The sequence below is a fragment of the Limulus polyphemus genome, unplaced genomic scaffold, assembly GCF_000517525.1.
Source record: "Limulus polyphemus unplaced genomic scaffold, Limulus_polyphemus-2.1.2 Scaffold2729, whole genome shotgun sequence".
Taxonomy (NCBI): Eukaryota; Metazoa; Arthropoda; class Merostomata; order Xiphosura; family Limulidae; genus Limulus; species Limulus polyphemus.
Window position 1 is genome coordinate 128,056 of NW_013668339.1, and position 25,281 is coordinate 153,336.

The following is a 25,281-nucleotide window of genomic DNA, read 5'->3' on the forward strand; positions in this document are numbered from 1 at the left end:
TACTTGTACCTGATGATCACAAAACCTTGTCGAAACGTTGTACATTTGCTGTTATGTTAAACTTATATTAAAGTTTTTCTTCATTACCCATTCAAGCCGTCTCCAGCCATTATTAGTAATATGTATGTATGTATATAAAAAAAAATAGCGTAGGAAGTGACGCTGTTGTTGAGAAACTAAGTAGATAAATAAATGAAATATAAGTAGTCCAGCTAGAGGTTTTTAAGAGTTTTATTTACCACATAAAATTTAGATATGAAAAAGTGGAATTATTGTGATGCCAACTAGATGTTTTACTTACTTCCCAGATTTCCCAAGAAATTGAAGGAGCTCTGTTATTCCTTCAAGATGTCTACACTGTGTTTGGATTCACCTTCCAACTCAAGCTTGCTACCAGACCAGATGACTATCTCGGTGATATAGAAATGTGGAACCAAGCTGAAAAGGTTAATTTAGTTTCTTACCACAAATTGAATGTACTGCATGAATGCTGTAACTCCAATAATAATGGAAGTGAAATTGATGTCATTAGTTTCAGTTTTTAATATTGTACAATTTAAAAGAATAAAGTGGTTCGGTAATCACTGGTTGATCCTTGAAGTTAGGGATTGCTGTTGCTAATTATCAAGATGAAAAATTAATAAATTGTTTGCTGGGCTATGTAAAGGTTTTGGTGTAAATTTCAAAATCAAATTCTGTTATTGAACCATTATAGATTAATTATCTGTCTTGATAACTTTAATAGAAACTCTGGTCTACACATCTCTATTAAAACGTAATGTGTTACACTTATAACTGAATAGATAAATTTTATGTTCAAAACTTTAATAATTATAAATTATTATTTTTACAGCAACTTCAAGAGTGTCTGGAACGTTTTGGTCAACAGTGGACTTTAAATCCTGGAGACGGTGCTTTCTATGGTCCAAAGGTGTAGTATTGATTTAGTGTTGTTGTTGTTTTTAGGGTTAGAGAGACATCTTCTTATTTTGTTAATATTCCTTAACACTCTCTGTAGTAAGTTTTATCTTTTTAATCATTTTTTGTACCTTTGTTTTTGTGTAATCTAAATTGGAATTGGAAGCAAAAGACTTGTAGATTATATGGGCCTTAAGTAATTAATATAAAGATTGATTACTGATATGAAAGCTACAGATGCAGAATTATAGAACATCTTTCAAGATTCCAAGAAAACTAACTTATAGCTAATTTCTATGACATACTAATATTTTTCACGTGATTTAATAAAATTTAATCCCTCATTAGTAGCATGTTTATATGATAAAACATAATTAAATCTGGCTGCATTATATATAATTAATACAACAATATAAAATGTAGCCGAGAGTCATCAGGCTAGGCTTTTCAAAAGTTATTTATAACATTTAAAAACTCCTGAATTTCACTGCCCAACAACTAGAAAATAATATTTATTTATCCAGGTATATTCAGGTAAAGTTTTTTTTCAAAATTTTGTTTGTAGCTGTTCTGCAGTTAGTTTAATACCCTTATTAATAGGATGTAAATATTTGTAAACTTGCATTAATTCTCACCTCAAACTAAGTTTACATATCACAATGGCCATTCTGTAAAGCACATATTCACATGTCCATGCTTCTGTGTCATTGCTTCCCTAGAATATGGATTGTACCCAAGTGGAGGAGTGGTACAGAGAGTTGTACAAGCTGGTATGAGCTAGAATTTAGTTAAGATCCCTTGAATATGTACTACAGATGATGACTAAAATAAATAATCTAGAGTTGTGAGATACAGCACTAGAACTTTGAAGGTACTTAACAATATGGTGTACACACAGTCTCTTCTGTCTTTATTATGTATTGAAATTTTATTATTCTCTGCTCCAACAGTGGGGAAGCCAACCATTGTAGTGTAAGCCCTGACACATTCATTATATACCATAAATATTTTGTCTTGTTTTGTACAACTGTTTTGATGTTTCCCTTACTGTCTTTGTTAATTTTATTCTTTTGAACATGTTTCCTTTGAACCTGAAGAGACTAATACCTGCTTACTCCAATTCTACTTGGAAGTACCACAGTGTTGCTTTCTGTAATGACATTCAGAAAATAATTGATTGTAAAAGATGGCTAGCTACTGTCATACTATTTTAATTTTTGATAGGATCTATAACACTGGCTAGTTTCATTGGTATGTGATGTATGTTAGAAGAATTTCAGCATTGGAACTATTATAGATGTTTTGCTCAGAAAAAGGATCATAATATTAAACTTATGAAACCTATAAATAGTACTTTATAAGTATAGAACAAGGTAATATGTTATGACTAGCATATCAAAAAACATTTATGTATAAAAAATGGAACTGGGTGATTAATCGATTACCTATGAACGTCAGTTTTATCATTTTGATTATTACAGTTTTTTTATTGTTTCAACTATAAATTACAATTGATAGTTCATTAATTTTATTTATTAGTTATTCCACTTGAAAATCATCCCCCACCCCCATCATATCAGTTGGTGGGGACTGTTTTTCTATAGAATAATTATATAACTCAAGATGCCTATCTTTTTACTTCTGTAAGATTGATATCACTATCACGGATGCCCTACGGAGACCCCATCAATGTGCTACAATTCAGCTGGACTTTCAACTACCTGTTAGATTTAACCTTACCTACATAAGGTAGGACTTATTCTACATATGAATCGGCTATTAAACATTTTATATTTGCTGTTCTCTACTTTGCTAATCTCTGTCCTTATTATCAGTTTGTTCATTATTATTGTAATAATTGTACCGTTCATGAGCAACGTGTTTACAAAACAAAAATAAAGTATATTATCGATCCTGCACCTTACAAATAAAATTGTTATCCATTATTATTATTTTGTCTTATAACATTTAGTGAGAGTGGAGAAAAGAAGCGACCTGTAATCATCCATCGAGCAATTCTTGGTTCTGTAGAAAGGATGATTGCAATCCTGACCGAGAACTTTGGTGGTAAATGGTGAGAAGGATCAACAGTCTTTTGTTTTTAAATGTTTGATGGACACAAAGATAGTATTAGGAAAGTACTTAACTCTTTACAAGCAGTTGTATGGTACAATACGAGTATGGTTTATATTTTTATTAATAACTCTTAAACCTTTCCAGACATTTAAAACACTAAATGATATCCATGACACCATTGAAATATAAATTTAATTTTTCTACTATGTTGTTGCAAGTGTATTGCAAAATGGTTGAGCTAATAGCTTGTTTGATACATATGCCTTAGTAGGCCTAATGATGTTTATGCTAGGCACTTTATTGAAAGAAATGATGCAATAAAAAAAAATCAGAAAAGTATTAAAACTAATATATCTCATAATTTATCTCATTCTATTTTATACATAAAACCTTTTTATGGCTTACTTTTGATAATATATCTGATGTTCAAGTGTCAAAAAAGACATAGTGTCACCTTGACTGAAGGCAAAGTACGATCCTAGTGTTGACTGTTGGCTTAGCCTCAGGCTTGAACTACAAAATTTTAAAGTTATTGTATGCAAAAATTAATTGCAAAAACAGTTACTTCAGTAAAATAAATAAAGACACAGGGAAAATTGCTAAGTTAATTTATTACCTTTCCATGGCATACAATAAGAGAATAACTTACTGAAGTACGTCACAAATCATAAGCCATCAATGACTTTTCTCCTGCTAACTTAACTTTTTACTGTTCTTTCTATCCCACTCTGTTGAATTTTGCCTCAATCTCTCTTTACCAGTTGTTATTTGGTCTACCTGTCTTTCACTTACCTTGTCACTAAATGACAACAAAAAGTTCCATACTGACTCCCCATGCATTCAGTTGACTTGAGGCATCATTGTACATATTAAATTCTTGTGTACCTACATAAGGAAGAAAGCTCTACAACAAATAGATTGCAAGAAAGGAAAATAATCAAAGGTTTCAGGTGATATATTTATAATATTGACAACATCAAAAACAAAAGTTGTAAAAACACGCGGATAGTTGAAATTTAAAGTTCTTGACATCACAATTTCAAACAATCGCTCATTTTTCACTCATTTCAGCTAAACATAAGTTAAAAAATTGTTAAACGATGCATTTCTGGCTTTGTTTTGTCTATTGACAAGTTGTCTCTACACAGGCAGGAATTTTAATGATTTCCACCATCCAGAAATGTCAAAAGGAGGCTAAAAATTGACAAAACAAATGTTGATAAAAGTCGCATCAAAAGGAAATTTTAAGTCAGTTGTAATTTCATTTTCAAGGAAACTAGTGGCAATACATCACAAGTAGTTTTTCAAAATTTATATTGTCATTTTCCCCCTCGGTCTGGTAAGGGATAAACTATGGTTGCACACAACGTAATATATATTCTAGATAGTTCACAATAAAGTGATTTCTTGATTATTCACACTGCAGTGTTTATTGTACAGTGTGCTGAATCTTAGTTACACTTCTCTATACAATGTAGTCCTCATGTTTCACACTTCACTATACAGTGTATTCCTCATGCTTCACACTGCAGTGATTATTACACAGTGTGCTGAATCTTATTCACACTTAATACAATGTAGTCCTCATGTTTCACACTTCACTATACAGTGTATTCCTCATGCTTCACACTGCAGTGATTATTACACAGTGTGCTGAATCTTATTCACACTTAATACAATGTAGTCCTCATGTTTCACACTCCAGCATTTATTTTTCAGTGTTCCTGAACTTAGTCACATTTCAATATATAATACAATTCTCATGTTTCACACTGTGCAGTGTTTATTATACGGTGTATCTAATCTTAGTCACACTTCATTACACAATGTAATATTGGTGTGCTTCACTGCAGTGTGTAATTTGTTATAAACTGTTTAGTTATTAATTTAGATGTGTTCCAATGCACCTTATATATAATTAGTTCTTATAACTAAGAACAAATAATTATTAACTGAGAAGACTCTTATTACGAGTAAAACCGTTTTGTTTATGTTGATAAAACTTGCATGTACTTATCACTTTGAACAAGTAAGTTTCTTCATTTTGAGACCAAATTTTAATTTCTCATAGGTATAAGTTAAGTTTATGGAACCACTTTACAGTAACCAGTTTTTTTATAAGTTTACTACATAGTATAGTGACTTTACGGTAACCAGTTTTTTTTATAACTTTACTATATACTATAATAGCTTTACTGTATAGTAACCAGTTTTTATAAGTTTACTACATAGTATAGTGACTTTATGGTAACCAGTTTTTTTTATAATTTGACTATATACTATAATAGCTTTACTATATAGTAACCAGTTTTTTTACAAGTTTACTACATAGTATAGTGACTTTACGGTAACCAGTTTTTTTTATAACTTTACTATATACTATAATAGCTTTACTATATAGTAACCAGTTTGTTTTTCATAGAAAAGAAGGATGAGATTACAAGTGAAATCATTTTTATACAAAATAGATGTTTAGTTTCTTATATTGATAAGTAGTATTTGTAAAGTGCTAGGTTATGGTTAGGTTTGTTCTTTATGGATTACAATTAAACCAAGTCTTTGAGAGATGTGGTATATGTATCATTAAAAAATATTTTTATATCGTACAGGCCATTCTGGCTTTCCCCACGTCAGACCATTGTCATTCCAGTAGGTCCTGCCTTTGATGATTATGGTCAGCAGGTAAGAGTGGCTGGGTTAAAGGTTAACCTCAAAAAAACAGATTATAGATTTTATATATTATTATCAGCATCATAAAAGTCTTGCTAATTGTTCAGCTACTGTATAACTCTTATTACATGTCTTGATTTGATTAATGTTACAAGAAAACTGTAATCCTGTACAAACTTCATGTTGATTTTAATATCTAGTGATGATATTTTACTACAATATAATCTTCAATTTCTGTGACATTACTGATAATTCTAACCCTTCCCCACCCACCATCTTGGATATGTGATGAATATAAATAGTAGATTCTATATTTTAATCTGACTTCCACTTACAGAATATACGTTTTTGACTTTCTACTCTAGTGCTCTTAATAATCGTCACAAGCTGAAAAGTATAGTGTAGACTTTTACTATAGCATAACAGATAAATTAGACTCGGCCTCTTAACAAATTTAAATTTATAAAGCGTTAGCATTTATTTATATATAAAACAAGAATGTAATAAGTCATTTTTATTTTGTAAAAATCAAAGAAATCTACAATAAAATGTAGATATTTTTGTACAACTGTCGATAATGTGAAGAGTAAACAAAATGTAAAAACAATTAAAATCAATAAGTTAGTTATAACAAAAAATTGTTAATGTATGTCCGTGATATAGAGAAGAACAAGATCAAATTGTTGTTCATAAAATTAATGAATTCTAAAAGTCTAAACTTACATGAAGGTATAGCCTGTGTCATTTAAGTTTGCATTATTAACTTACTGAATAGGTACAAGATGAGGTCTGTAGCAGTGGATTTTTGTGTGAAGTAGATCTCGATCAAGGAACCACGATGAACAAGAAGATACGAAATGCTCAGTTAGCACAGTATAACTTCATATTTGGTAAGTAGAGTATACTGTTACAATTAAGTTGAAGATACGAAATGCTCAGTTAGCACAGTATAACTTCATATTTGGTAAGTAGAGTATACTGTTACAATTAAGTTGAAGATACGAAATGCTCAGTTAGCACAGTATAACTTCATATTTGGTAAGTAGAGTATACTGTTACAATTAAGTCTTATTTAACCTCTATATAATTATTTTGATAGTATCTGAAGAAAAATGTGGGTGGAGGAAGGTTCAGGTTGGAAGTTAACCAAGGATGTCAGATATATGGTCTACAGAGGGAGTTAGAGACTAGGGAGGCTTAGAAAAAATTTGCAGTTAGATTGGTAATTTGGGCCCATTTTGTTGCAGTGTAAATATTAGGAAAAACACAAACAAATTTAATGAAGAAAAAAAAAAGGAGTTTAATGACCAACTTACATAAACATCTGTTTTTATCTTATTTGTATTTCCAGCTACCAAATTCATTTTGCTTTCTTCATCTTTTAAAATCTTTAATTTTAATTACAAACTCAATTCAGGTTGGAAAAGTTTTAAATGTATTTGAAATTTATGGCAAACCAAAGTGATTGCTGCCCCTGAACTCCCTATGATTAATAAACATAGTTGGCCATCTTGGTGTGAAATAATATGGATTTTTAACTTTTTTTTTAATCATTACATATGCCTAGAAAATATGTCGCATTAAACAGATATGTTAAGACATACTAATATTTTATATGTGGTAAAACTTGGACTCTATTCTTTTGTGTTGTGTTCTATGTTCAAAGTTTTTGCTGTGCTACTTTTCATACGTAGAGACTCTAATTCCAAGCTTTCCTTATTTTAAGTGGTTGGGGAGCGAGAAAAGATGTCAGGAACCGTGAATGTTCGTACTAGAGATAACAAAGTTCATGGAGAGTTCTCTGTGGCAGAAGTCTTGGAGAGGTTCCGAAAACTAAGGGATCAGCGTGTCATCAACTCGGAAGATTCTTTTTAAAGCTAAAGATAATACAAAAATTATTTAATCCACCAGATGTAGCAGAATTTTAGGATCTATTTAAAAATCTAATTTATCTTTACACCCTTCACTGTTATTGCTATTTTCGTAGTACAGCAGTCTTTGTTGTTTTTTTTTTCTAAATTTCTGGATTTGAACCAACAATAAATCATGCACACATTCCATAGAAATAAATTTAAAAAGATGAACAATCTACTTTGTTTTTTTCTGCTACAGAAAGGAGAATAAAAACATGTGCTAAAAATGTCCAACTTTGTTTCAACTTCATAATATCATCCTACATTAGCTCATTGTTTCCCGTTTACACTAAAGACAATTGCATAAATTCAGTGTGTCTTGTCTCGTACTGGGTCAGCAGTAAGTTTGTGGATTTAACGCTGTAAAATTTGGGGTTCGATTCCCCATTATTGAACAGAGTGCAAGTAGCCTATTGTCTAGCTTTGTGCTAAAATAACCAAACAAACCGTTATATATATATTTCAAAACAAAAAGTAATAAATCAGGTTTCTCCTGCTTACTTTTGTATTACAGTAGTATTTGTATAAGTCTTCTTTATTTGAATCATTCACTTCCATGTGTTCTATGGGCTGCTAAACTAGTTTTTCAAGTAATAAAAGTAACTGTTGAGTGTATGGTGCTAAATGTTACGACTATTAAACATGACCAAAAACATTTTGCCTTTCCCAGTTGTATTTAATTGGTGTGTATCACCCATGAGTTGCCTCCAAACCAGTAATTTTAACTTCTTGGCAGGATTAATAATAATTTTCTTCCTTGTATCAGTTTGAACTTGAAAGTAGTATAACCTGTCATGAAGAAAATATTTCACTCCATATGAGAACTGGTCACAGCAGGAATAAAACTCATTCAAAAACTAATAACTATTGTGCTACTACTAGAACAATAAATAGACATCAATATAGAAGCAATAATCGTTTTATTTTTAGACTTAAGTGTGCAAAGAGGTCTTACTTTGTATAGAATAATATTGTTTTTCTTTTTATAAATTATTTGAATTACAATATGTATAGCTCTTTGTACAAGATATGGTAGTATGTAATAATTTTACTGTGTGAAATAATGTAATAAACCATTAAACACAGAACTTAATGCACCCGTTTGACATTTAGCAGGCATTAGTGGCTTCCGGAGTTCACGATAACAGAAGGTTTTGTTTTTAACACAATCGCTGCCATGTGTCCCCAACAGTGGGTCACAACCGACTTCTGGTTATATACCACGTGACACACTGGTGGGATCAGTTATATTTCAAAGCCAAATTTCTCTTGTGACTTATGAGTTTTGGTACACTGCCACTGCAACTTGGTACCTATTGAATGTTTAATTTTATTAATACTTAATATGTGGCAGCAAACGTGATAATTGTGGTTGACCTTTCCTTCAATAAAGTGTTTAATTCCACTGGAGAAATGAAATCTGTGAATGGCTTGGAGGCCTAATTATTCCTCCTTTTTCTCTATTTCTATTATCACCTGGATTAACGAACTTGTGGGCTATCGATAGCTCCTGACGAAGCTGTAATAGTGAAACTTTGAGGCAACAAACATACATTATGGAGATACAGGTCATTAGTTTACTTGCGTTAATAGAAATAAACATACAAGGGCGCCCGCAGAAAAAAACATTAGGGGGGTCAAGTAACTGAAGTTGGAAAAAATTATGAAAATACAAATACCTTACGATTTACCAACAACACAGAAGAAGAATTTTACATATCTGGTATTTTTTCTCATTGAAAATCGCCTTGTCCCTTCCTGTGGGACCCCTTGAACATAAGTATAACTTGAAGAAAAGGGGATATACGCGTGTATCGTAACATCAATAGTTATATTAAGTGTAAAATACGAACTTGTAGTCTTTTCAAAACTATTGAAGTTATTTACTTCCTGCAACTGAAACTTTTTTTTATTGTTAGCAGGATGTACTTTCTTCGGATATACAATAAGTATCCATTAACTTGTACCATTCCAGGAGCGAACACCAAAGAGTCGAAACGTGTGGCTTTTTGTTCAGTTTGATTAATGTTTTCGTAACAAAATCAGCGACTCGTGAAGGTCTTGTTTCCTTTGGTGTTGATCGTTAACATTAATGCATATTTCAAACCATTTGTCTTTTATAGCATGAATTATAGAATAACAACCCCAACCTCACTGTGTTTTCTTATTCACACCAAGTCCATTTGGATAGTGGTTCTTTTATCCTTAATATAATGAACATCGTGCTACTTTTTTTAGAGACACGGGAAAAAGGTAATAATGAATCGCAGGAAATACTTCCGGTGGTGGTTTTTTTTTTCATGGCAATGCAATACAAAAGAAGGAGGTAGCAAACCGTCCATTTAGAAAATGAAGGCTTTTAACAGTTTCCAAGCCGTAAATTTTAATAAACTTACAGCTTCTATAAAGCATTTTATGCAATTCGTATCTTCGACATGTGTGTCCATATAGATATATAATACTTCGTATTACTGACAATATTAAATTTCCTAGAAAAGTGTGAAATACTTTAGTGAATTCTACACGATATTATAACTAGTATTAGTGGTTTCGACTGTCGTTAAGCCTTTTTTTTTTTTTTCACCCCAACAAACCGAAGAATTTCGCGAAGTAACGTGATCTTATGTACGGAGGTACATTGTGCTAATACAAAAGTTAATTGACAAACAACGATTTATTGGTTTGTTATATTCACGTCAATGTTTTGTTGAAACGTGTATGTTCTCTAAATTAAGTAATTCTCATTATACTTGTAAATCGCTATTTGTCGATTTAATAAAGTAATCCATAAATAGGAGGAAGGATTTTGTTTGCTTCCAAAATTTCGCGCAAAGCTATACGAGGGTTATCTGCGCATAGCCGTTTCTAATTTCGAACTGATAGAATAGAGAGAAAGCAGTCAACAACACCCACTGCTAAGTCATGTCTAATAGAATTATAGAGTTTTACAGCTACTCTTATAGCACACCCACAAAGTTGGAGCTTGTTTCTGCGATAACAGTTTCACAGTCTGGACATGCTAACCACTAAGCTACGCCCGATCGGAGACAGTATAAGCATTAGATCCAAGTTCATTAGATCCATTAAATCCAAGTTCCATAAAGCCTTACTTACTTTTTCGTTTAATTTTCCTTTATAACATCATGACGCTTAATTTTTGTCATTTTTGGTTAGATCTAAGATAGGTTAGTCTCTCTTTTTTTTCTCTCTAAGAAATCTTCAGCATTTTCATAATCCAGTTACATGTTTTAGATATGAAACATGAAGTACATAATCCAGTTACATGTTTTAGATATGAAACATGAAGTACATAATCCAGTTACATGTTTTAGATATGAAACTTGAAGTACATAATCCAGTTACATGTTTTAGATATGAAACATGAAGTACATAATCCAGTTACATGTATTAGATATGAAACTTGAAGTACATAATTCAGTTACGTGTTTTAGATATGAAACATGAAGTACATAACTTAGTTACATGTTTTAGATATGAAACATGAAGTACATAATACAGTTACGTTTTAAATATGAAACGTGAAGTACATAATTCAGTTACGTTTTAAATATGAAACGTGAAGTACATAATTCAGTTACATATTTTAGATATGAAACATGAAGTACACGAAAAAGTTTAAATCGCATTTTCTTTCGATAGCACAAAACTACACAATGAGATATCTGTGATGTGCCAACCACGAGTATTGAAACTTGATTTTTAGCGTTTTAAGTCCACAGACTTACCGCTGACATCGATCGTTGTTTTGATCAATGTGACCTGTGAGGATCAAATGCATCCTGGACCTCTCACCTGAGCCACTGGGATTCTTTTAGTTTGGTTTGAATTTCGCACAAATCTACACGAGAGTTATCTTGCGCTGGCCTTCCATAATTTAGCAACGATCGAGTAGAGAGAAGACAGCTAGTCATCACCGCCAACTCTTAGATTACTCTTTTACCAACGAATAATCGGATTAACCGTCACATTATGACGCCCCCACGGCTGAAAGGACGAGCATGTTCGATGACGGGGATTTGAACGCGCAGCCCTCAGATTGCGAGTCCTAACCACCAGGCCGAGCCACAGGGAGACAGTATTTCGACAATTTGAAGAGGATACTGTACATAACAATAGCGGTTAATAACATAAAATTACTTATATTTCTTTATTTGCTTTCTTTTCACAAGTAACGGCCTTCTTAGAAAATTTGTCTTATACTTACTTCTTATCAAAGGTTAGTTATTCCATAATTCCTTTTTAGACACAATGTGCTACTACATTAAGAGTAAAAAACACAAAAAACTAACGTTTTTTTTTTTGCCACAATGAAGGGTAAAATATTCATTATTAGTTACAGCCCACTAGTTTCGGTAACACAGTTACCATCATCAGGGCTAGTATCTACAGTGATGATCTACCTCATTATAGTAACTGTGTTATCGAAACTAGTCTTAACTAATAATAAAACAAAAATACCATTCATTGCGCCAAGAATTGTAGTTTCTTTATGTTTTTCACTCTTGATATATCAATTATTCATCCCAAGATTAAATTCAACAGAAACCAATATTTAAAAAAAAAACGACTGCCACTAATGTCTTAAAGAACACATGATCGGATTTTAGGTCTAAAAACTACTTATCGCTTAGACTATACTTTTATTACGTAATGTCAAGTGTTCTACGTTTATTGCTCTCCAGTGGCACAGCGGTATGTCTGCGGACTAGAATGCGGGTTTCGATACTCGTGGTGGGCAGAGCACAGATAGCCCACTATGTAGCTTTGTGCTTAATTACAAACAGACAAACCATTGGCACGGCAGTATGTTTGCGGACTTATAACGCTATAAACCTGGTTTTGATACCCGCGTTTAGGCAGAGCACAGATAACTTAATGTGTGGCTTTTATCAACTAATATTGGAATTGACCGAACATTATAACGCCCCCACGGGATTCGAACCCGCGACCCTGAGATTGCGAGTCAAGCGCCCTATCCACCTGGCCATGCCGGGCAGCCTTTAAGTTAGATGCATTTTTTTAAACTACCTGCTGTTCTATTACTTGTGTTGAACATCATAGTTCCTGCCGAATACTTTGTGGTTTAATGTGTTCCCGAGGCAGATTTCTTGGTACTTGGATACTTCGTTATTGGTACATTTCAACGGTACTGGGATGAGATTTACTGACTTATTGTGTACAAGATAATTAATTCTTTATTTGTTTGTTTTAGAGCAAAGTCACATTAGACTATCTGCTGTGTCCACCGTGAGGAATCAAATCCCGTATCTTAGCGTTGTAAGTCCATAAACTTACCGCTGTCTCACCGAGGGTCAGACGATTAACATTAAAAGGCTAAAAATTCAAAGTAATTGTGTAAATAACTAATTAAAACACTCAAATTATCAGTGTTTTAGGTCTTTTTTTACCGTTGGCAAAAACAGAATAAAGTTTTTAAATTGTGCACGTAAAAATGTTAATCATTTGTGTGTTTTATTACGTAATTCAAACCTCGGGGTGGCAAACTTTCCTGATATACTGCCAATTTCTGCGGAATTTCAACACTGAAATCGTACTAAAATAGAACAGTGAAAAATATTTTCAAGGGTGTTTTTTTATGCATGAATACTCGAAATTTTATGATCATTTGAAAATTGTAATTTCGGCTACATTTTCCAGAAAATTTTGAGGCCGTTTTTTCTCTTAATTTCATGTTCTTTTGCTTTTTCCTTCTTTCTTTCATGAAAATAAATGACAGTTTATTTACGATTTTGTTATTTTTGGGGATGAATACTTAAGTTGACCTTCGAACAAGTAAAGAGTTCATAATAAAACACCTCCTTGGGCTCCTCCTTCAACTGCTTGCCTTTCTTTCTTTTTCTGTTTGATTTGGCTTATATTGTTTTTTATTTTCTCCTCACCAGGGAACTCTTCCATGGGGTTTGCCTCCTTTATCATTTCATATCTTCCAGGACCACTGCATAGCATATCTTTAGTGCAATGTTTTCATTTGCATCAAGAATATCATTGATGATATTTGGAAGCACATCTGGAAAACGTATACCAGTTGAAAGTTGGCCATTTGCTGTTCGTCTTTCTTTTACAATGATGGCGCTGATTACCGAATTAATCTGTTTCTCAGATGGTAGATCCAATGTAGAGAGGTATTTCATTTTCAACTTCTCAAGCGTGTGACCAGGACCCATTTTTTTATCACTTACATTTCCATCATCATATATTTCCTTCACATCATCTATATAACGATGAATATACTTTTTTCCATAAATTTTCCTTGAACAGGCCATATTGACCAACCTTTCTGAAAAGATTCGTAACGTTTTTCAGGTTCAAGAACAAAATTACTACCTATATTACCATCATTGATACGTTGAATAAATTCAACAGATCCTCCATCCAGTAGAACTCCAGGAAGACACCGGATTTAGCTCCGTTACATTATGATAAAATCAATTCAAAAAAGGTTTAGCCAATTTTTTTTTTTTCTGACTTAAACAGCCCCCGTGGGACTGAGAAAAACCTTGTACTCCGGAGGTATGCATTACGTGTTAAGTAAGAGGATTAATAGTTATGTTTTTCCAATTTAACAGCAAGAAACGTCTACTGTTTATGGAGAGAAAAAAAAGAAGAAAAAGAAAGCATTAAGATTAAATATTATAAGCGGGGAAAATTAGCTAACGACACTGGAAACTTGTTGGTTTGTTTGTTTTGAATTTCGCGCAAAGCTACACGGGGGCTATCTGCACTAGCCGTACCTAATTTAGCAGTGTAAGACTAGAGGGAAGGCAGATAGTCATCACCACCCACCGCCAACTCTTGGGCTAATCTTTTATCAACGAATAGTGGGATTGACCGTCACATTATAATGCCCCCAAGGCTGAAATGGCGAGCATGTTTGATGTGACGGGGATTCGAACCCGCGACCCTCAGATTGCGAGTCGAGCGCCCTAACCACCTGGCCATGCCGGGCCCCACTGGAAACTAATTCCCTCCAACTGCAGTTAGAAGCTGGAAATTATTTTTTTCGAAAATGTTTAACCAGGGAAGAGCATCGGAATCTGTAAAGAATCTGCGTTTGAGCCATTTATCTGTCATTCTGGTTTGAATTTCGCTAATCTCTCCCCCATATTTGGTAACCTTATACAACCCAATCACTGGTTTTCGTAGGAGTCTAATCCTGGAGGAAAATATAGTTGACTGTTGACTAGCTGCCTTTCCTTTCATTTATCTGGCATTCTGGTTTGAATTTCGCTAATCTCTCCCCCATATTTGGTAACCTTATACAACCCAATCACTGGTTTTCGTAGGAGTCTAACCCTGGAGGGAAATATAGTTGACTGTTGACTAGCTGCCTTTCCTTTCATTTATCTGGCATTCTGGTTTGAACTTCGCTAATATCTCCCCCATATTTGGTAACCTTATACAACCCAATCACTGGTTTTCGTAGGAGTCTAATTCTGGAGGGCAATATAGTTGACTGTTGACTAGCTGCCTTTCCTTTCATTTATCTGGCATTCTGGTTTGAATTTCGCTAATATCTCCCCCATATTTGGTAACCTTATACAACCCAATCACTGGTTTTCGTAGGAGTCTAATTCTGGAGGGAAATATAGTTGACTGTTGACTAGCTGCCTTTCCTTTCATTTATCTGTTCAAAATTAGGGGTAACTATAGAGGGTATATCTTGTGTAGATGTATATGGTTATCCGAAGTTAACCCAACCAGGCCTATACTCTTAATGCAATGTTTTATTTCGATATTGTTCAAATACCTACCAAAAAAGAAGGCTTCACTTTTGTAGTTTTATCTTGAGTAGTACTAACAGCTCGAAAACACTTTTCTCTTCTGGTTAAATTTTATTATTATAGGTTATTACAATAATCATAAATAAGATCCGTAAAGCAAGCTGGTCTTGAGGATCCAGGAAATTAGAAACACGGCTAGAAAGGGTGCATTCTTGCTTAATGGAAGTAGCATCGAGTGTGTTGAAAGTTTTTGAATACTTCGGATTAGCGTTCTACAAAGGAAGTGGGTTCTCAAATGATATCAGCTAATCAACGCCACCTACCACCAACTCTTGGGCTATTCTTTTTTCAACGAAAAGGGGAATTGACCATTATATCATAACGCCCTAGGGTTGAAAGAGCGAGTTCGGTGACAGGATTCGAACTCGTGATCCGCATATTGCGAGTCGAGCGCCCTAACCACGAAAATGATGGAAAGAGAATTCTAGATGCTTCGGACATCTTCTAAAAGTATCTTGGATGAAAAGGCGGACCAATTAATTGGTGCTTCAATAACTTCAACTTTGCAATGCCACGCTTATTCAGGATATTGTTAGGAGAAAGCTAGCCTACTTCAGTCATCTGAACGATCGAAAGAAGACATGATCGACCGAGAACGCAAAGGGAGGGTTGAATCAAATTGACCATGAAGTTGAATCTCATGCGGTGCGGGGTAACGACAGACCAGATTGGCGGCCGCTCATGAAGACTGCAACGTCCAGCATCGGATATGCCAGTGACTGAATGATTATATGACGTTGAACAGGGATAAGACAAACAAAAACTGTAATTTATCGTGAAGCAATTAAGCTAAGATCTCTTCAAAAATCCGCCCCTCTCGAGAAGTTGCCCAGTTGAAAAATATCAGTAGAACTTTGATATACATATATTAATTTATTATTTTATAGTGAAAGCTTGTGTTCTCTGTTCACATATTCAAATATGTCGCGTGCTTCTACGTTGACAGCTCATTACGCTTAATGACACGCTCGGACCAGAGCCATATGAAAGGGAACTAATTAACACGAAACATGTAAATAATTACAAAAAAAAATTTTGAAATTAACGGTATAGAAGTGCAAGACAAAATATGAGAAAGGAAATAGATAGGAAATTGACAAGAAACTGAAAACGTATTGATGTAAATGTGTGGTATGGAAGAGACAAAACAAACATTAGTTGAATCTGAATGTATCAACAATAAAAATGGATTTTATTTTCGAAATATCGTTATCGTTTCTAAATTAATAAACTGACGAATGGAAAATGTTCAACAAGCTATGCCAATAACATATAAGAAGCGAATATAAAATGCACTACAGCTCCGAAGATGCCACGAACACAGCAAACAACAACGAGTGATGAGAGGAAATAATACTGAGTTAAAAGATTAATTATCACTTGTAGTTTAAATCAAAGTGTTATCCAAGGAATGGAACGATGCGGCCGTAATAGAGAACTGCACGGCTCCATTCATTCTTACTGTCAATTTATGGTTCTTGTTAATTTGTTCAAATCAAAAACTGTTTGTTCGTTGTTGTTTTTTTTTTCCTGTTTGTTTGTTTGGGCTATCTACTGTGTCCACTGCTGGAATAAAACCCTGGATTTTAGCGTTGTAATTCCTTAAACTCATCACTGTTCCGCTGGAGGACATCAAAAAAACAGAGCGAAGAGCAAGTGTGTGTTAGCTGACCACTCTGATCTACTCCCTATTAAGCGTCAGAGTTTCTTTCATTCTTATTGGATGCTTTGTGAGAATCATTTCACTCATATGGATACTGCCTGGGTTTCCAGGAAAGCGAAATATGAATATTTTACTGTTTTAGAGTTTAATCTCTGTTTGAAATTAATGGAATATTCTGGAGTGCACCTGAACAATTTTATTTTTATTATAGAACTGAAAAATTAAATAATCAGTTCTTACAGTAATAATACAGATACAAACTGAATACACCAGTGGTCAAAATGTTAGATAATGTTTTAAGTATTATGTAATGCTATAATGAACGACGTTTATTCAATACATTCCAGAAAAAAAAACTCACAAAACAGTTTAAAAGAATCTCATTAATTCGAAATTTTATTTTGACGGAAATCATTTTTAACTTTCATCTATGCACACCATCCACTTAGTGAAGTACTACAAAAACCGAGTTTACACGCTCAAATAAAACTTTTTCGCGTGTCAAGATATTTCGAAAATTTTCAGTTATGGCTAATGCCATGTTTGTTCCATAAATTGATTTTCCTTGTCAGAATGGAAAAAAAAAATGTACAAAAATTATTCTATGCTATAAAAATCACTGACATTTAATGGTTAATAAACAGATTTAGCAGACCGTACGAGTGGTAAAAAATCATTGCTTGTATGTGACATTCTACACGCAAACTGTTTACAAAATCCATACTGAACAAATTAGAAAGTAGTGGTTTTAGAGCGTGCTATAGTATTGTGCGAAAAGTCATATTTCTTTCAAATTGATTCGTGTATGTGAAGAAACGCCTTAAATCCAAGACTGATGTGTTTACAACCGTTTCTGTATAGTACTTTACGCTCTCAACGCTTAAATCTGCGCCCCTTTAGGAAACTCCAACACATCTGATATCGTTCAATAAACGTTCCTTTAAACAGCATCGTGTAGTGCCTTCTTACGAAGACATGAAAACCCGAGTTAAGGTGAAGTCGGTGTGTTTGTTTCTACTGAAAATACTCTGTCTGACAGGGTTTCTATGGCAAGGAGTCAAGTTCCTTCAACTGTACTACAGTTATCCGACTTCTGTGCAGATTGACATCGGCCGTGGAGATACTTTGGAGTTTCCTGCAATTACCATATGTCACACCAACAGGTAGGAGATCTAAGGTTACCATATGTCACACCAACAGGTAAAGAATATCGGGTTACCATATGTCATATCAACAGATAAATAATATCAGGTTACCATATGTCACACCAACAGGTAAAGAATATCAGGTTACCATATGTCACACAGACAGGTAGGAAATCTAAGGCTACCATACGTCACACCAACAGGTAAAAAATCTAAGGTTACCATATGTCACACCAACAGGTAAAGAATATCAGGTTACCACACGTCACACCAAGAGATAGGAAGGTTGTCACACTAACAGGTTAGGAAATCTAAGGTTGCCACAAATTACTCCAACAAGAAGGAAATGTATGATTACTACATGTCACTCCAAAAGGTAGAAAATCTAAGGTGCCATATATCACATCAGCATTTAGAAAATCTAAGGTGCCATATATCACATCAGCATTTAGAAAATCTAAGGTGCCATATATCACATCAGCATTTAGAAAATCTAAGGTGCCATATATGACATCAACATTTAGAAAATCTAAGGTTACGACATGTCACACCAAGAAGTAGGAAATCTAAGGTGCTGTATGTTACACCAACAAGTAGGAAAGCTAAGGTGCTGTATAGTACACCGACAAGTAGGAAAGCTAAGGTTACGACATGTCACATCAACAAGTAGGAAAGCTAAGGTGCTGTATGTTACACCAACAAGTAGGAAAGCTAAGGTTACGACATGTCACATCAACAAGTAGGAAAGCTAAGGTTACGACATGTCACACCAACAAGTAGGAAAGCTAAGGTACTGTATGTTACACCAACAAGTAGGAAAGCTAAGGTTACGACATGTCACATCAACAAGTAGGAAAGCTAAGGTGCTGTATGTTACACTAACAAGTAGGAAAGCTAAGGTGCTGTATGTTACACCAACAAGTAGGAAAGCTAAGGTTACGACATGTCACATCAACAAGTAGGAAAGCTAAGGTGCTGTATGTTACACTAACAAGTAGGAAAGCTAAGGAGCTGTATGTTACACCAACCAAGGGATAAATTCTGCTGATACTGAGTACCGGGTCTTATTTTTAAGGCGATACTAGTACCGGGACTTATTTTTAAGGCGATACTAGTACCGGGACTTATTTGAGCTGCTTTGTCGTTTGTTTTTTTTTATGTTTAGGTGTAGATTTCTTTTTTTTTCAAAAACAGGTCCACTTCACCCAGCTGATTACTTTCACTTTTATTTTTTAGAATTTCACCCTTGACACCAACGTTCAGAAAATCTAAGTTTACCATATGTCACACCAACGGGTATGAAAGCTAAGGTGACTATATATCACATCAAGAGGTGTGAAAGCTAATTTTACCATATGTCACACCAACAGGTATGAAACATAAGGTTACCGTATATCACATCGACGGGTGTGAAAGCTAAGGTTACCATATGTCCCACCAACAGGTATGAAACCCTAGGTTACCGTATGTCACATCAACGGGTGTGAAAGCTAAGGTTACCGTATGTCCCACCAACAGGTGTAAAACCTAAGGTTACCATATGTCACACCAACGGGTATGAAAGCTAAGGTTACCTACTGTATGTCTCACCAACAAGTTAGGATGTATACAGCTACCGTATATCAAATAAAATGGTCTTATATTAAATTATTTTCTGTGCTAAGTCTTCAACTGATAAACTTAACACTGTCTTATATTATGCAGAGGTTATTTGATGTCACAGCAAAGATTGAAAATATAAGGTGACCTTGTGGTTAACCTTGACTTAAAAACTTAGGACTGTCATATATCATAGAACTACATATAGGTCAGGCTTTTTTCAGCGTCCAATTTGATATCGCCAGTGTTCTGGGGCAAATTTCTCTGAGTACGTAGTATACACAAACATATAATAATGTGTAAATGATGGACGATGGACAGAGCTTTCCAAACATATATAATATGTTGAGTTTATGTTAAGTTTTTCCAGCAAATCAAGAAAATAAACAATGGTAGAGTGTTAAAATTAGCATGTTGCAAGCAGAAAAATATAATTTCAAAGCAATAACATAAACATAAAAATTGTAAGTATGACTCAATCCTTTATTGTGATTAATTAGTAAACATTTATGTTTTAAAAATTTTTCATTGGTTGATTGTCCCGTTTTATTTTCACATATAACAATATCCAAAATAACATGTCGCCGTAATCACGTGTTCTCCTTTATGGTTGTTTATTTTCAAGACAATAATTACAAATTTTTGTAACTAAAAAGATTAGAGTCTAAAATCAGTCCGGGAAGTATATAATTTGATTTGATCATGCCCCAAACACAGGGTATCAAGAGATATTTTGGGTATGTCCATTTGGAGCTCGTAATAAAATTAGTTTTTTTAAGCACGTGATCTCCTTTACGCATATATCTAGTGCAGATACTCAAATTATGTCATTTTGTAATATCGTTATAAACAACATCCAAGACAGTTGTTGTTATCAATAACTTAAAGGGTAAGAGTAAACTGCATTCTTCAATAAAAATCACTGAACATGAAATTGCGTGAACTCCTTTACTTCAGTTTTACTTCAGAGGGGAATATATAGACTGCATAATACTTTTCCCGCCATATTTAGTTTCCACCATGTGCTGATGATTAGGGTAGGGTGGAATTGAAATATATTTGTCATAAATCAACTCATTTTCCTGCAAGAAAAGTCATTGAAAGTTGGATTACATAACAGGTGTGTATTTCTTTAACTGTATAACTAACATTCAAATGGTGTAAGTGGTGGTAGTTTGTGGTTTAAATGACCGATAAATTACAAAGCTAAATCTGTGAGCGCTAATTAGGGGTCTGTTTATAAAAACAGATAATTGGGGACATGATGAGATGTATGTAAATGAGTTCACAGAATGGGTAAAGGAGATCACCATTTTAATTCAACTCCTTATATATGCTTTGTACTTCTTAGTATACTGCCACATTATAATAGAAGCTTATGTTTATGATCTGTGGAAGTAATCTAATATAAAATAACTATTCTTATTAGCCTGCTATAGCTGGATTTACTGGAGAAATGTAAAAGAGATCACGTTAATTTCTACACCTGTCTTTGCTAATATAAAGAGGTGGTATGCATTTCGGTGATGGGTTTCATATTTGTATTTTTAGAAAGGATGATAAATAAAAGTCGGAAACTGAAATATTATCACAGAAAAAAGGCAGCAGAAGGGAAAAACTTCTTACAAGTTGTTTTCTTTTTGCCTTTTTATTCTATGTACAATATAATCTGGAAAAGGAAAACACATGTGGAAAACAGTAGTCACCTTCATCAAGATGGAAAAATATGACAGAATGTTGCCCGAGTGTTAGATTGTTATCACAAGGTTTTTAGTAGTTATATTATCAAGAACTGTATAAATCATACTTATAGGAGAAAAATTTTCACACATTTTCCAGTTTCAAAACGAACACTTAAGAAAACCTGACCCCATATACAACTAAGATGGTCACTTCTTACATGAACGAGCAAAATATCGTGCTTTAGTGTGCTACATGTATTATTTGTTCGTGCTTTAGTGTGCTACGTGTATTATTTGTTACGTTAATGAACAAAAGACTCAAAATGGTTGCATTACGACCTAATTAATTATGTAGTATTAGAATTCCTCGTGTTTCATTAGAACACATGCCACTGTAAATGTTTAGTGTATTTGTTTGTTTGTTGAATGTCGCTCCAAGCTACCTACGCTAATCGTCCTTAATTTTAAAATGATAGTCTAAAAGGAAGGGAAACTAATCAATATCAATCATCGCCAACTCTTGAGCTAATCTTTACCAACGAATAGTGGAATTACCCGTCACGTTATAACGCCTTCACAGCTGAAAGATTAATCATGTTTTGGGACGGGTTTCTATCCCACGACCCGTAGAATGCGATTCAAGCGCTCTAACTACTAGACTGTGCCAAGCCTCTTTAATTCGTATACATATATATCAATTTATATTCAGACTGTGGTAGAAACTTTGACTCAGTGAATTTCCAATCTGAATAGCACCTTACATGCATGTGCGCAGCCAATCAGGAGTACCCGCCGCTGTAAGGATGTTGACGGGACTTTGAATGGAATAACGGAATTGAGTGTCACTTTTAAACGAGCTCACACGCTCTTGAAAGTTCGAAAACTATTCAACGGCATTACGTCTCGAATCTTGGACCTCCCAATTTGCAGACCTGCTCGATAACCACTAATGGGTCACTAATGTGAAGAATATCAGCAGTAAAGTAATTATAATCCTGCCAATTACATTAATATCATAAACAAATTAACAGTAGAGACTACAAATCAGGAGCTTATTTTTATACAAGTCACTGTGTTTAGAGATGAGTATCTAATTACGTTAAATTCCTCAAACTAAAACTTTATCGTTTCAAAATGTGTCTGTTTCTCCATGAAAATTGATTTCTGATACTTTATTAGCAGACTCATTCATTCACAATTCACACACATACACACAAGTTTAAATGAAGATCAAGTGTTAAATAAGTGTTGAAGTTTCCTAGAATAAACGCCCTCTAGCGAAGTGTTGTTAACTGTTTCCTTAACACACATCCTCCTACCCACACGCACATAGTTGTTGGAGAAGCAACTTTAACTGTTCTCTTACAGAATACGTCTGTCTTTTATAGAAGTGTTGGAGAAACAACTTTAACTGTTCTCTTACAGAATACATCTGTCTTTTATAGAAGTGTTGGAGAAGCAGCTTTAACTGTTCTCTTACAGAATACGTCTGTTTTTTATAGAAGTGTTGGAGAAGCAGCTTTAACTGTTCTCTTACATAATACATAAGTCTTCTACAGAAGTGTTGGAGAAACAGCTTTAACTGTTCTCTTACAGAATACATCTGTCTTTTATAGAAGCAGCTTTAACTGTTCTCTTACTGAATACATCAGTCTTTTATAGAAGTGTTGGAGAAGCAACTTTAACTGTTCTCTTACAGAATACGTCTGTCTTTTATAGAAGTGTTGGAGAAGCAGCTTTAACTGTTCTCTTACTGAATACATATGTCTTTTATAGAAGTGTTGGAGAAGTAGTTTTAACTGTTCTCTTACAGAATACGTCTGTTTTTTATAGAAGTGTTGGAGAAGCAGCTTTAACTGTTCTCTTACATAATACATAAGTCTTCTACAGAAGTGTTGGAGAAACAACTTTAACTGTTCTCTTACTGAATACATAAGTCTTCTACAGAAGTGTTGGAGAAACAACTTTAACTGTTCCCTTACAGAATACACATGTCTTCTATAGAAGTGTTGGAGAAACAACTTTAACTGTTCCCTTACAGAATACACATGTCTTCTATAGAAGTGTTGGAGAAGCAACTTTAACTGTTCCCCCACAGAAGTGTTGAAGCCACGTTAACAGTTCCCTAAAAGAATAAATTCGTCCCATAAGAAAGTGTTGAAGAAACATCTTTAACAGGTCCCTAGGTTACATCCGTCCCTCACATAAGTGTAGAAGTGACTTTAGTGTTTTCTAAAACATATCTGTACCCCAAAGAAGTTTCGGAGACCTTAACTGTTCTCTAGATTACATCTTTACCCCCAAAGAAGTCCCAGAAATGCGACTTTAACTGTTTCCTAGAGTACAACTGTATCCCCCCCCCCAAAAAGCGCTGGTAAAGCGACTTTAACTGTTTCCTATAATATATCTGTCCCTGTCTTCCATAGAAGTATCAGAGAAGCAGGGAGTTGAAGAAGAGAGGAATGAGTTAAAATATGCTATATAAAATGTTAGTAAAGTTTAATTATTTCTTTGATTAAATAAAGCAATCCAGTGCATCTCTGCAAATATAATTGATGTAATTTGTGTATAAACACTATACATACAAGAATATCACGTCTTATATATATATATGTGTGTGTGTGTATGCGTGCGCGCGTGTCTGTAAACCTTCATATAGTTTCTCATATAAATCATTAGTTAGTGAGACACCGGTATCGAATAAATAATCGCTTCATAACATGTTGCCCTTAATGGTGTCTGTATAGTGTACGTTAACGGTGGCTCTATAGTGTACTATTTTAATGCACTATACGGGCATTAGGAAAATAGATGACGATGTTTTAAAATTCGGCGAGAGCAGTAGACCAAGCACATTATTCAGCAAATCAGAACGATTCAGACAGTTTAATACGTACGATCATTCATATAAATGTCATGCAAACATACCAATGTCAGTTATGATATCGTGACTTCACGAAAACCGAGTGAAATTGTTCCCTCTGCTGTTACCTTGAAATACGCATTCCATTGTTCCAATTAAATTCCCAAGCAAATTTATGATTTTTTTTTTCAACTGTGATCTTTATTTGTTTTTGAGCGCAAAGCTATACAACGGGCTATCTTTGTTTTGCCCACTGCGAGTATCGAAATCCCTTTTTTTTTAACGTTATAAGCCGTCAGGCTTGCTGCTGAGTCACCGGGAAAAAGATAATTGCTGATCATTGTTAGTAACATCGTAAATTGAATCAGTCATTAATTCCAGGGCCCGGCATGGCTAGATGGTTAGTGCACTCGACTCGTTACGAAATTCTGCCTAATTATTCCTAGATTATTCATGTAGCTTCAACTTATTATGTTCTGTTTACAGCGTCCGAGATGTATTATATTTAAAAAGGGTAGCTGTTTGTTTTTTGTTTAATTTAGCGCAAAGCTACACGAGGGCTGTCTGCGCTAGCCGTCCCTAATTTAGCAGTGTAAGACAGAGGGAAGGCAGCTAGTCATCACTACCAACGAATAGTGGGATAACGCCCCCACGGCTGAAAGGGCGAGCATGTTTGGTGGGATGGGGATTCGAACCCGTCACCGTCAAATTGCGAGTCGAGTGCCCTAAACACCTGGCTATGCCGGGCCCAAAGGGGTAGCATTAAAAACCTTTAATCTAAACCAAAATGCGTTAGTTTCAAAATATTTAAACTTTTCAGCCCAGACAAATTAAACAAATAACCGTCATTACACTCAATTAAAGGAATTCATTCGGCCCGGCATGGCCAGGTGGATAAGGCGCTCGACTCGCAATCTGAGGGTCGCGGG

The 25,281-nt window shown here is 34.3% G+C and overlaps 2 protein-coding genes across 4 annotated transcripts in view; both read left to right on the plus strand.

The window, feature by feature from the left end:
• Positions 1–8,232, plus strand: part of LOC106467751 (threonine--tRNA ligase, cytoplasmic-like) — a 22,855-nt gene extending 14,623 nt beyond the window's left edge. For all 3 annotated transcript variants that reach the window (XM_013928126.2, XM_022395936.1, XM_022395935.1), the window contains exons 13-19: positions 309–446; positions 854–931; positions 2,567–2,667; positions 2,891–2,992; positions 5,604–5,676; positions 6,440–6,554; positions 7,391–8,232. In XM_013928126.2, coding sequence (XP_013783580.2) covers positions 309–446; positions 854–931; positions 2,567–2,667; positions 2,891–2,992; positions 5,604–5,676; positions 6,440–6,554; positions 7,391–7,539 — 756 coding nt within the window. In that variant the 3' untranslated portion in view covers positions 7,540–8,232. The remainder of the gene's footprint in view (positions 1–308; positions 447–853; positions 932–2,566; positions 2,668–2,890; positions 2,993–5,603; positions 5,677–6,439; positions 6,555–7,390) is intronic.
• Positions 8,233–18,008: 9,776 nt separating this feature from the next.
• The window catches only part of LOC111087839, a gene marked incomplete at its 3' end in the record, with an annotated part of 14,778 nt that continues 7,505 nt past the window's right edge, over positions 18,009–25,281 (plus strand). The window contains exon 1 of the mRNA XM_022395934.1: positions 18,009–18,226. Within this exon, the coding sequence (XP_022251642.1) occupies positions 18,039–18,226 (188 nt within the window). The remainder of the gene's footprint in view (positions 18,227–25,281) is intronic.